Here is a 13,322-nt window from a genome sequence, read left to right on the forward strand (position 1 = left end):
TCTTTGACCCAGTCCCACCAGTTCTCATTTTTGTCACTTTGACATTATTTTTATTACAGTGACAATGTTCTCTATTTGCTGCTTATAATACTTCTTTTCTAATATCTTTGTTTTCCTTTTCTTATTTAAACTATAGTTTGATTTTTTATTCACTTCCTCCCCACTGATTTCTTCTTTTCCTCATATTTCTTTTGCTGCTTCTTTTCCTCATATTTCTTTTGCTGCTATAGTCTATTCCTTTCAACACTTTACTGTGTGACTTTCCCACTTATTTGGTCCATTCTCTCTCTTCCAGGTTACTTTAAGTCCTTACTTCCCACTTTATCCTCATATCATTTTCAATGTTTACTTCAGGCCTTTATTCATCTGTTCAATTTATTCATTGAACTCATATAATACTACTCCATCAAATATTTTTCTTTATTGGTTACCCTAAAGCATGAAGTGATCCCACCATGCAAAGTACTGGCTTATGCTTTAATTAATTTCCATGCTTAAAAACCAATTTATTTAACCTCTGTGAGACCTTCTACACAACACCAGGTGGAAAGAAGAGAGGAAAGTACACAAGAATTTATAGATTATGGGGAGACATCATCTAGTCATTAGAATTTAGTATTAGTATCTTAGAGTTAACACTTACCATCTATTTCTTGCCCGATAGAAAGTCCTGCCCATTTTCTCTGAAAGAAAAGGGAAGGAGGTAACATCAACCATTCACCAGATTTCAAAAAATCTTCATGAGGACAGAAAAAAGACTGTCTAAATCAGTGGTGGACAACCGTTTTGGCAAGCATTCTCATGCATGCTAAAAGTTCATGCCACTATAATGTGCTCCTAACTATAAAACATAAAAGCCTGGCAGAGAGCAGTGACTGAGAGAATGAGCTGCTATCAGTACGTAACGGGCCCAAGTCTTGCCAGTGCCATCTCTTAAGCACAAAATGCCCCTCTCCATGTACAATTTAAGGATAACATTAGTGACCTACCTTATAGGGTTGTGATAAAACTACAACAAAATAACAAATGCTTTAAACACTCTCCCTGTGTAAATGGCAGGTAGCATTATAAGTAGATCCCTCACACCTAGGATAGAGGTTGCCCCTAGCATATTAAAGGGACAGCACAACACTGGCAAATGAGGCAGGTGAATAGGTGTCATCCTTGTTCAATAAGTCTGTGCATTCATATCCCACATTTTAATCTTACAACTCTTTGCCACATTGTTTACTATATCCTTATTCTGTTTAAAGCACTGTTTTTAATTTTAAATGAATGTATTCCTTTGTTCTTTATCTTTCAATCTATTCTTGCCTGTGACCATGGGCCCCTCTTTCCTTTTGAATCCCAAATTCCTACTTCTTTTTCTCTCTTCTGAGCATTTAATCCCATGGCTTCCCATAACTGAAATGGTGAAATCCAGTATGTTGAAGTCATCCCACTTTAAGGTTTTCTAAAAAATAATTTGTTTTAATTAGCAATTAGAAGAACCAGAGTTCTCCCTTTATTTGCTGCTTTGATATTACAGCCGGCCCTCTGTTTTTGCAGGGGATCTGTTCTGGACTCCCCCTCCCACAAAAACAGAGGCTCGCCTACATTCAAGCCCCAGGAGTGCACCCCATTGAGAATAACAGAGATTGCCCCTCCGTGAATATTCAAGACAGCGGACCACAAGTCCATGAGAAAGGAGGGGCGACTGTAGACTGTAAATAGAAACGAGACCTTGCTATTTTAAAAATTTTGTTCAGTGCTTCAATATATCAAAAATGTAATGGATAATTTTTATTAGTCAAACACCATTTATATTTCTAGATTGACCCATCCATCAAAGGATCAAGAGTGGCTACACAATCCCATTATCCATTACAGTGGCTGTGTGTAGCTCTCATTATTTTTGAGCCAGATGAACAGAAGTCTTCCAAATGAGATTTAGCGTTGGGTCTCCTGAGCAAACAACATTTTCATAGTTCTCTTACTCAACATTCAAAAGAGAACATTCACATTTGCAAATTACTTCACAGCCCTGCAGGCTATTTCTTCTGCATTATTATGTTGGAAGCAAAAACACATACCTCACATTCAGCAAATTGCTGCCCAAGCTATTCTAGATTTCATTCACAGAAACAAAGTGTTAGCTGATGCTGCTGTAACCCAGGGAAGCCATAAGAATTACTCACACATTGCAAAGTGTTGCTGTTAAATATCTGACACTGGTGTTACTTTTGACAGATTTCTGTACAGAGATTTGCAAGTATTTGATCATGAGGAAAAAAACATGAATTTGTTCCTTTCAGCAGATGGAATTCTACTTACTGTACAAAGGAACCTAAGGTGTACCAGTACTGCTTTCCTGGGACATCTACATCCTTCTCTTCCACCCTGTATGTGACTAATTGAACTGATGTCATGACATGCCATCACTGGTTAACTATGGCTCATGAAATGCATCACACAGCATTCATGCTTTCTGAGGAACGAGTCAAGATAGACCTCATAGATCTCTACTCCTAAGGAATCACATTTTCTGCTTATCTTCTATGTGAGAACTTCTTTGTCCTGCATTTCAGCAGATGTCTCTATGGAGCACATATTTCCCCAATCCACAAAGTTGCCCCCTCTTCTTAAAAATTATAACTTCTAGAATCGATATCCATTTCACATTTTGGCCCAAGAAGAAAAAATAAGTTAAAACAATACCTGTGGTAAACTGAAGGCAATGGTGCCTGGAACAACTGAGGAATGACTTCTTAGTGTAAAAATGTATTTGTGGTTTGGTGAGGTTTTCACAACCACGTGCCTACAGGGGAAAGAAGAACAGAAGAAAAGAGAATACATACAGTACCATACTTCTGAAAAACTGAGTCATACAAAATGGTTTCCTTTTCTGTGAAGATGTCTGTGAAAATCAAGGCTCCAAATGAGAATTAGGTAGTTATTTCTTTCAAAGTATTTTTAAAAATACACAACCAAACAGTTACTAAATAGGATACACCTGAGTAGAAGAGCAGGGTTGCTTTTGACCCTTTACTATTCAACTTTCCCCAAACTAAAATTGCTCTTTCTAAGCAGCTTTTTCAGCTGTTGAAGTCAGATAAAGGGAAGACCTGATGGGTGAAAATGCAACTTGGGGAGAACAATATTCAGCTGAACAAGAACAGAAGGGAAAGGGTTATGCAGAATTTTCCTGCCTATCCTTCTTGTACTTAACTACTACATGCCTGGGACTACATAAAACATGTGTATACTACGCTGAGGAAAACATGATGAAATTCCATGTAAATTGCAGGTTGAAAGTCAGTTATGGCTAACTGAATCCTCACTGATTCAGTGGAATTAAAATAATTGCAATGTAACCAATAGTCAAGCCTTGTTTTATGTGACCAGCCAGAAGCCTTCTGAACATCAAATACAAATTTCAGGGGCATTGCCCTATAAATATCTTATAAATACAATTTTAATGTTATCCTTCATTGCTGCAGAGAAAAATGCAGAAATATGAAATTTGACATGGAGAAAGCCAGAAGCATCTGTGCATCCCTCCCGCCAAGTGAGTCACAAGAAAGAGGGCTAAAAATAGTTTTCATTTGCCAATGTACACAGAAAGCAGAACTGCCTATCCCCTATGTTGGTTGTCATGAGAACATTCTCATCTCTTCCTCACCTCCCACAAGGACCTTTTAATCCCAAATATGACAGGCATTAAGAGAGAGAAAAACCTTTCTAGACATTATTGCAAAAAAGAACATAATTTGCTATGCTATGTTCTTATCAAAGTCAATGTTTCACTAATACAATATATTAAATTATATAATCATCTATCCTGTTGTTGTTGTGTGCCTTCAAGTCATTTCTGACTCATGGCAACCCTAAGGCAGGGTCATGGGGTTTTCCTAGCAAATTTCTTCAGAGGGGGCTTGCGTCCTCTGGGGCTAAGAGTGTGTGACTTGCCTAAGATCACCCAATGGGTTTCATAGCTCAATGGAGATTTGAACTCTGGTCTCCAGAGCTGTAGTCCAACACTCAAACCACTATGCCTTGGCTCTTGATTTACTACATCCTAATTCTTCTGACTGACAACTCACTGGGGCCACACACCACTTCGCAGAGGAGAAGGACAAGTTTTGTTTCTCTCTATCCCTGTCCCATTGCCACCTAATGGCATCCCTCATTATGTTCTTTTTGATAGCAGTAGGGAAAGAACAGCAGTCAGGAGGTGCAACATATAAAAATGCAGTGTATTTGAATGCCTTCACTGCCTCCAGAGCACATTGTTACTTCTGTTTAGGGAAGCAAAGTGTATCAGAAGAATTTCACAACTTACGCAGGCTGTTTTGGCTTGGCTGGTGCCAGTTTCCTGTGCAAAGCATTACAAACCATACGGAGATAGATACAAAGCAACTTTGAACAACTTCCCTACAAAGCCATCAAATGTGCGCTAGAGTCCTCTGCAACAACATCAAAGACCTTGAGAAACATTGCATGTGTTATGCCTTCCCCAACTGTCTCTCATTTTCTCTTTCACACCCCACTGATTCATCCTCTGTTAGAACCAGAGCTTGGAAAAGCTACTTTCCCCACTTCCGGTTGAAATCTATGTTTATCATACTGTCCAGCCGGCATATATGGTGTTCCCTCAATACAAGAGGCAATCTAACTTGAAACAGTTGATTCAAGTAACTCCCTTTCTCCAGTCTCTTCTGGAGTAATCTCTCATTTAAAGAATGGTAAGACATCCAAAACTTACAAGCCAGACTGAAAGTCCCTTTCATTGACCACAGCACAGTTGCTTAAGGAGAGTTCGTCTGTGGGACATCTCGCAGCTTGCATAGTCTGTGATGAAATCAGAGCAGAAAAGGGGGGGAAATCAGCAGTGAGGCACAGAAGGGATACAAATACATTATGGCTTTGCTTTCTATAGACCACTTTATTTTTTACTGAGCCAAAGGGAATGGCCAAGAGTGATACTGAGAAAACCAACATTTAGTAAAGTTGAATTGTCCTTCACTTTAGATGCTTCATGCAAGAAAAAGCTAGTACATCAAGGATAAGGGCTCCACAGTGTATCCATTTCTCTGTGTATCAACCTACCACATATGCTTTTCCTTTACTGTGTATGTTGTCTTTCCATAACTATGGCCCCGAAGAGACAGGCCAAAATAAAGCTGCTTTGGGTCACTTTAGAGGTATGCTGTTTAAATGATGCATGCATCCTAAGAGGCCGGAAGCCATGCCAAAGCCTGAGGACTGGAGCACAGCTTTGGCACAGTTTCTGGATTCCTAAGATGCGTGTGTCATTTTATGTATTACAAAGTCTGTGGCTTTTGTTTTATTTCTCCTCAGCTTCTCAGATTAAAAAAAAAAGAGCTTAGGTACCACAGAGTGCAGTAGTTTGCATCTCTCTTAAGTACAGGGTATGTTCACAGTTTTTCTTTTCAAAACTAAGACTTTTACATTTGTAGATTTCTATATCTCAATTGTTTTACATATAAATTTTCACTATGTTATTCATGATTTTTTTTTATTGCTACAGCAGTAAAATATTTTTCAATTTGAAAAAAAGTATTGTGTATAAATCTATTTTCCCTAACCCAATTGTTTTTCTGATTAAAAAAAGGAACAAAGGGAGATGTGGAATTTCCTTGGTTTTAGGTTTTCTAGACATTTTATGAGTCTAAACATACTTCACACTTTTCTGAAGCTCTGTATCAAACCTCCAAAACAAGAGAATCTGCAACACTGCACCTTTGAGACCCTAATATACCTATAAGGAAAAAACAGGGTGCTGACATATGAACTTATATATGTATATGGTAATTTATGAAGTTGAGTAGGCAGAAAACAATAAATTTCCCAAACAGAATGCAATTTACAAATTGTTACAAATTACAAACCAAGAAAGCCTTACATCCTGATAGATATCATATCCAAATTATTGCACTTATTCCGATAAAAAGGTGACAATATTAGCTCTGCCACAAGGAGAAAATGTGCATGCATGGACGGATATCACAAATTATGTATGAGTCAGCTGCAGCATGACAAGATGCAAAATAGATGAACCCAAAGCAATTTGAAAATCCTTGCTGTGTGTGACTGAGGAGGTGGGATGCCTGAAGGTTCATTCCAGAAGGCCTGAAAACCTCTGAAGTACTGTAGCAAATAAGTGTAAGAGAACAAAGCAAATGGCTCTGAAAGACAGCTCCATTGTGGTTTTCAAAGGACCCAGAGTTCAAAGAGGAACATATCCAATGCAATCAGAAAAGAGAGTATGATTCGGCCCTCTTCAAAAACAATTCAAGACAGGAAGACATATAACATTGGGCAGGGGGAGGATAGAAGGGCAAGATATACAAGTTATAAATGAATGATCTCAACATTATATGCCATGTTAACCTAGAACAGTGACTCTCCTCATCTTCACTGATCTCTTTCATGTCAGACATCACCACTCTTGAGCAGTGAAACAATCGGACAGGGGAGAAGAAGCTATGGACTTCTCTCTCACATGACCCAAAACTTTGGGTGTCGTTGCCCCCTAATATTGCTTGCCTAGATTTGCATACATTCAGTGTATAAATACACAGTTGTTATATTTTAATATCCCGTAAACCAGTATAAAATGTTTAGGAAGGAGTGCTCCAAGTTTTATGTACACAAGTTTCTAGTCCTAGAGAAAATACTAAATAAATCAATACATAGGAAGGAGCAGGGAGGTATGCAAGCCTAAAATGCCTTTCCTCTGACCTCTTCTAGCCTTTCAGAGTTTTAGCCAGAAAATGTGGTTTAAAAAAAAAGATGGCAGGGTGGGGAGAAACGATATTCCAAGGAACCTGATGGATGTGCTCACTTTCATGTTAGAAGCCAAGTGCCACCATTCACTGCACAATCACTGCTGTGTAATATGAACAGCATCCTTGCTGTAGTACATGTTATATAAAGTGCTGGAGATTTTTTCAACCAGTAGTTTCCACATGAGAGACTAGAGAACACTTCTAAAAAATAAAGCACAGGATCTGCAGATGGGGCTCTCTACATTATGTTAAGCAGTTCATTTTATTTTTTCATGACTGCCTTGGGTGTTCACAGAAGAGGGTAGAGAGGAGTAGCAAATGGCTCTGCGACGCTTTGATACTGTCAACTGCTCAGGTTCTGTGATGGAATGTGCACAGAAAGTGTTTTCACAATCACTCTTTACTCCACTAATAAAATTTGCCAAGGAAATTTCACAACATCAACTGAGATTTCCCTGAAAGAAACAGACTTGTGAAAATTACTCCAAGAGCAGAGCCAGCGAGTAACTAATTAAAATCAATTCAGCTAGCAATTAAGTTGAGGATTTTCTAATGAAGAGGGGCAACTTAATTTAACTAAAGTAATTGACTTAAGTTGGCATTTCAGCAATAAATTCATTCCAGAATTATGTTAATTAAGCATGAATAAATTGAGCGACAATGCTAAACCACCAACAAATGTTACTTTTTCCAGCTCGTTCCTTACCCCAAAGGCCGGTTCTCTAGCAATTTTGCAAAACTATTTCTTGCTTTTTAAATTGCCTTGTACTTGGAAAATTACAAGGTATAGCTTACAAGATCCAAGTATATAAATAAATATCGAAATATATAAATTAAAAGGGTGGAGGTTAATAGATGAAATTACACAGAAAAGAAAAAGGGAAAGCAAGAGAAGGAGTGTTGATGGAGGTGGATGAGAAATCAAAATTTCAAAAATTCATACAATTGTCTACTTCTCTTCCAAGCTCAAAACAGGGACAAGCCTAAAATTACAGATGACATTTTTCAACTTCATTCTGGACAATCTTTTAGTGTAGACATTTAACTTAAATTTGAATCAGAATTTAACAAACTTAATCATTAAATATTTCCCTTCTAACATAAATGCAGTTGAATTAGATTTATAAGTTTATTCATGATTAATTGAATGCATGAACCCTTTCTAAAAAGTATACTATCTTTGCCCAAAAACTATAGAACTGCAAAAAGGACATATTAATACAGCATTTGCTGAACCTAGATTGCACCAAAACATATAGCACATAGCATATGTGAGGAAGAAAGGAAACGTGAAAGGAAACCATGAGTACCCCATTAATTAAGCCTAAATGGAGCCTCCAAGTCATCCATACTTGCCTGTGCCCAACCACAGTAAGCATGGTGAAACATGAAGTCTCTTGGAGATTTAGATGCTATTTTATAACCTGCTTTGCAGGGATTAGAGAGTTAAGCTTCTCCTGTGTCACATGAAGAACATCTCTCTTGAATCATTAAAAAAAAAACAAATGGAATCACCTAAATAATGGAGAACTAGCAATTTCTAAAAAAAGGAGAAGGATCTATATGTAAAATCATGGTCAGGACTTCATTTGATTCTCTTGTAGGGATCTGGAATCAGTGTTTTTGAAAGTCCCCAGTAGCTTGTTTGCGCTGTCAGCCCTACAGATTCCTTATCCACAGATTTAATCATCCAGCTTGAATATATAACTAAACCTTGATTTTGTCATTTTATATAATAGAATAGTATCTTTATTATGGTCATAGACCAGCACAGATAAAAGGGGAATAAACACACAGTATGAACAGTATTTAAAATAGCCTTTCAGATTTCACAGCTCCAGTATAGCGAGACCAGATTGGTACAGTCTACTCCAGAGGTCACTGCCTGGCAAATTTTAACTGCAGCTGCACAGAATCTTGCAACATTATATGTTGTGTCAGGGTTCATGTCTGAAAGCAACAGAGAAGTGTAAAACTGACCAGTGTACCTTATTATTTATTTTATTTATTTACTGTATTTATACCCCACTCTTCCTTGTTAAGGGCTCTCAGAGTGGCTTACGCATAGTTATTCAGACAGTTCCCTGGAAGTGGTAAAATAAGGCTGAGGCAGATGTCCCTGTAGTATGAGCACTGGAGTAATACATGTTCTGTTGTTTCTATTTGGCCAGTCACAGGGACATAGTCTGTCAGAGGAGGAGGAGGACTTCTTATATTGGCCTTCAAGGACAGGTGAGGGGAGGGCATAACATCATGCCAACAAAAAGGCTCTCTAATGCTAAGGTACTTTGAATTTAGCTAAGTATGCCATAGGTGGTGCCAAATAACTATTGGGCCATTTTATATAAAGTGCATCATTCCTATGCCATTGTTTTTATAGGGACTTGAGCATCCACTGATTTTGCTATCCATGAAGGGGGGGCGGGTATCTTGGAATCAAACCCCAGCAGATACCAAGGGTATCTGTATTAATTTTTCTGCAAACTGATTGCCCATGCACATATTCAGGAAAATTCAATACATAGGAAGGAGCAGGGAGGTATGCAAGCCTAAAATGCCTTTCCTCTGACTTCTTCTAGCCTTTCAGAGTTTTAGCCAGATTCATAGTAAAGCAGGATAATTTTGCAAATGACTCATAAAAATGCTGCAATTAATGTTTAAGAATCAGAAGTCTATGGAGGATCACTAGGCATCTTCAGGTTGCTAGACTATGAATTCTGATATGAATCTCCAAGGATTTATTCTCAATCAAGAATGCACACTTGGGAAAAACAGGCATTCCTACATCCCCGCTGACTGCCATGGGACCTCTGGTCTGGAAAACCTGAATCCTAACTCTAGCTCCTGGAAATCTCCTGTTTATTTTTTTCTATTTCACGTTTCACTCATCCATGTTTTTCTGGCCCCATCTAATCATTTCCAAGTTTACAGGCTTGTACACAGTCCTCACATTCTTCATCCTTTCTGCCACTTTTGATACACTTGATCATTCTGCCCTATAATGCTCCTTACATCCTTTAAGTCTCAATGAATCTCTCCTCATGCTTTTATGTTCTTATAGGTCTAATTATTCTTCCAATTTCTCCACAGAGCATAAGTGACACTAGTGCTTGGAAGATGCACTGGAACTCACCTACCTACCAAGGGCCAATCAAGATCAGAAGGTCTCTGATGCAGGAGGGTACCAGACCATCTTCCCACACCCTGCAGACTAGCTAGAGAGAGCATCTTCACTTATACAAGAGATGAGAAAGTGGGGAATCCTCTCTCTTCTCTTGTAAAAATGAAGGTGTTCTCTCTAGCTAATCTGCAGGATGTGGGAAAATCCTCTGGTTTTGTAGCATCTCCAAAATTTGGCAGTGCACTTCTTTTCGGCTTGGGTGCTTCATCACCTTCTCAAACTCAATATAACCAAGATTTAATGTTTCACCTTTCTCTACCAAGTCCTCATCTCCTCATAATCCATCCTGTTGATCAGGCAAATAGTCTTGTCTTCTTTTATTTCTATTTAATTCTGATTTCCCATTTGCCCCCAAATTAGACTAATAACTAAATCATGTTCCTTTCCATTTTTAAAAGCTTAGAGAAATATTATCCACATCTCTTGAGACTTCCCCTCTTAAATCCTTCCTCTCTAATGTTGCATCATTGAAAGTTTCTGGCCTCACCTTCAAACTCTCCACAGCCTTCTGTCCCTTTATGTTTATATCCTAACACAGGGGTAGGCAACCTGCGGCCCGTGGGCCAGATGCGGCCCGGCAAGGCCTTGGGCCCGGCCCCAGCCTGGTCCTGCCGCCGATTGCCGCCGGAGCCTTTGGCCTCTCGCGTGAGGGCATGAGGTGTTTGGCCTATCAGGAGGAGGCGGGCAAGGGGGGCAAGCGGCAGGCAAGGGGGGCAATTGTCTATAGAAGCCTCCGAAACATGCATTTATATTAACATTTTTTTAAAAATCAGCAATTTTTTTTGTGTGGACTCCATTTTTTTAAAAAACGTGTCCTCCATTTGAAAATTTTGTCCTACATTTGTCCCGGTTTATTTATCTAATTATTTTTTTAAAAAAAAATTATTTAATTATTTATTTTTTGGCTTCGGCCCTCCAGTTGTCTGAGGGACAGCAACCCGGCCCCCGACTCAAAAAGGTTGCCTACCCCTGTCCTAACACATCCCTATCTGTGATAAATGCTCTGAGTACACTGGCCATCATACCCCATTTTAAGGAAGCCAAAGTACCTATCTGAATATCCCTGGTATACACTTAAATGTCCCAATATATCGATGCTAACAATCCTTCACTTTCTCAGTGTTGCTATGTGCATTTTAGATTGGAAGGTCTGAGGCAAGGATCTGCTGTACCTGTTCTCCAGGAAGCACCACACACACAGAAGACACTACATAAATAAAAGTAGCAGTGTGGCCTTATCAAGTTGCTTTATACCAGCTTAACACAGTAAAGTTTCTTTTCTTCCTCAGTTTTCTGTCAGTAAAATTTTCTGTCTCAGAAAAATGTAGAATTAGAACATTCAAGAATTTGCACATGAAAAAGCTTACATACATGACTTCAAGCTGACAAAACTTATGTACAAAAAATAGTGTATTTCACATATTCCACTTCCACACCTCTTGTTTTCATCCTTTTGTCATTTCCCCATTATCCCCGAGCATTTTCTCATTCATAGAAACAGGACAGAGTCTGACAGAAGCAGATCTACTGATTGATTTTTAGGTAATTTGAAGTATAAGTACATGGCAAAAAATACTTTTTTTTCCCCTTCCTAAATACAGCCAACATGATGTAAGCTTGGGTAAAAACTAGGAATAGGATTTTGGCAAAAGGACTGTAAACTCTGTTCTGGTATTAAAAATAAAGGGACTGAGCAAATCCTTAGGGGTCAAGTAGACCAGCAGCTTGAACCAGCCTCTGGCCACTCCAGCCCCAGTCACTCCCTGTTGGCACAGGACCACAGCAACAAGACATTGCTGTCCTGAGACCAGCCAGCCATCACGGAACAGAACACTGGCAAGGAGACCGTTTCTGCACTCCTTTGGCCAGCGGCCCTGGCACAGCTTCGGCCCAATCCAGGGGCATGCATCATCTGTACCCACACCCCCAGATTGGCCTGACACTGGTGCTTTTGGCCTGTCTGTTTTGAGCCTTAGAGACACTATACTGCAAATGTATTCCCAATGCCATCCACTTTTTGTCTAGCTATAGGTGGTGAACCAAGGGGTCTTCTTAACACACACACAGAATTGGTCCTTCAGGCATGAATTTTGCCTATGTAATACAGAAGATTAAAAAGGAAAGCTTAGCAGGGATTTGATTCCAACGCTGTAGTAGCTATGCCATACTGTGCCCCAAAACTTAACATTGTTAAGTGACCATATGGACAAAAGTCAGTGAACACTGGTGACGTAGTTACAGAATTACTAACGTTAAATACTCTACACACAGATTCAACACTGATGTCTCCTGTAAACATGAAACGTCATTTCAGTCCACTCATCTTTCTATCATGTCTAGCCCCAAAGCTCAAATGAATACAACATGCTCATGCTCCAGCATTCAATACTGAATTGTTTTTCAAAGGCTATCCTAAGGAACACTGGGATTCATTGGAAGTCTATAAAAACCTTTTCCACTCTAAACATTAGCATCGCCAGGAACATTTCCCAGAGATATGGCTTGTTGACCACTTATGACTTCTCCCTATAATATGTAGCCAATGAGACTGTTAGGTATGTTCTAGGACATACTGATACAATATGCAAGGCAACAATGAAAACTAACAGGCCATCCCATACCCCACATGGACTTGGGGAAAATGCACTACTGCATTCTTCCTCTCCCTGGAGAAAGAAAGCCACTGTTTCCTCAGAAAGTAGCAGATCAACTAGCTTTTGAAAAGATTTGGTGCCAGAAGACAGTAAAAGCCCTTCTACCAGCATCACAACCTCTAAGGAGGAAAGACGAAGGGAAAAACAGGGTGAATGTATGTGTGTGGCACAGTGTAAACAGACACTCTTTGGTTAAACATACTTGTGTCAGCATCTAAAGATTGTATGTACAGCGCTGTGTAAATTTACAGCGCTTTATAAATAAAGGTTAACAATAATAATAATAATCTAGCCAAGAAAGGTCATTTGCATTTTTATATTTAAAGACTGAAATGGCTTCTGTAATTCACAAGTATCTTTCTGTAATTCACAAGTTATCACCATTTGAAAGGTGGCATGTAAAGTCCTAATACATAAACAAATGTATCCCTTCCCTCTGTTTTTTCAGCTTCCTGTTGCATGATGCTATACAGATAAAGCAAATGGAAACAGAATAAAGAGATTATTGCACAACCCACTGGCACAAGCAGTTTATACAGTATGATTAAAAACCCAAGATGGGTTGAGAAGGATAATCCTAGTAGCCTGAGTTTAGTTCATCCTTGCAGGTGTGCCTGACCCAAAGAGCACTCTTTCCACTCTGCCTGATTAAGAGTTCTGTGTAGCCTGAAATCAGATATATGTATACCAACTTTG

General features: G+C 39.0%; 1 protein-coding gene across 2 annotated transcripts in view; it reads right to left on the bottom strand.

Annotated features, from left to right (window-relative positions):
* Nucleotides 1-13,322, bottom strand: part of LOC149309233 (vesicle-fusing ATPase) — an 86,074-nt gene that overhangs the window by 65,124 nt on the left and 7,628 nt on the right. For both annotated transcript variants that reach the window (XM_089532012.1, XM_089532011.1), the window contains exons 2-4: nt 4,745-4,830; nt 2,698-2,797; nt 644-683 (exon numbers count right to left, since the gene is read on the bottom strand). In XM_089532012.1, coding sequence (XP_089388138.1) covers nt 644-683; nt 2,698-2,797; nt 4,745-4,830 — 226 coding nt within the window. The remainder of the gene's footprint in view (nt 1-643; nt 684-2,697; nt 2,798-4,744; nt 4,831-13,322) is intronic.

This window comes from Sceloporus occidentalis, unplaced genomic scaffold (assembly GCF_023333645.1).
Source record: "Sceloporus occidentalis isolate IW3139 unplaced genomic scaffold, rSceOcc1.0.p SCAF_7, whole genome shotgun sequence".
NCBI lineage: Eukaryota > Metazoa > Chordata > Lepidosauria > Squamata > Phrynosomatidae > Sceloporus > Sceloporus occidentalis.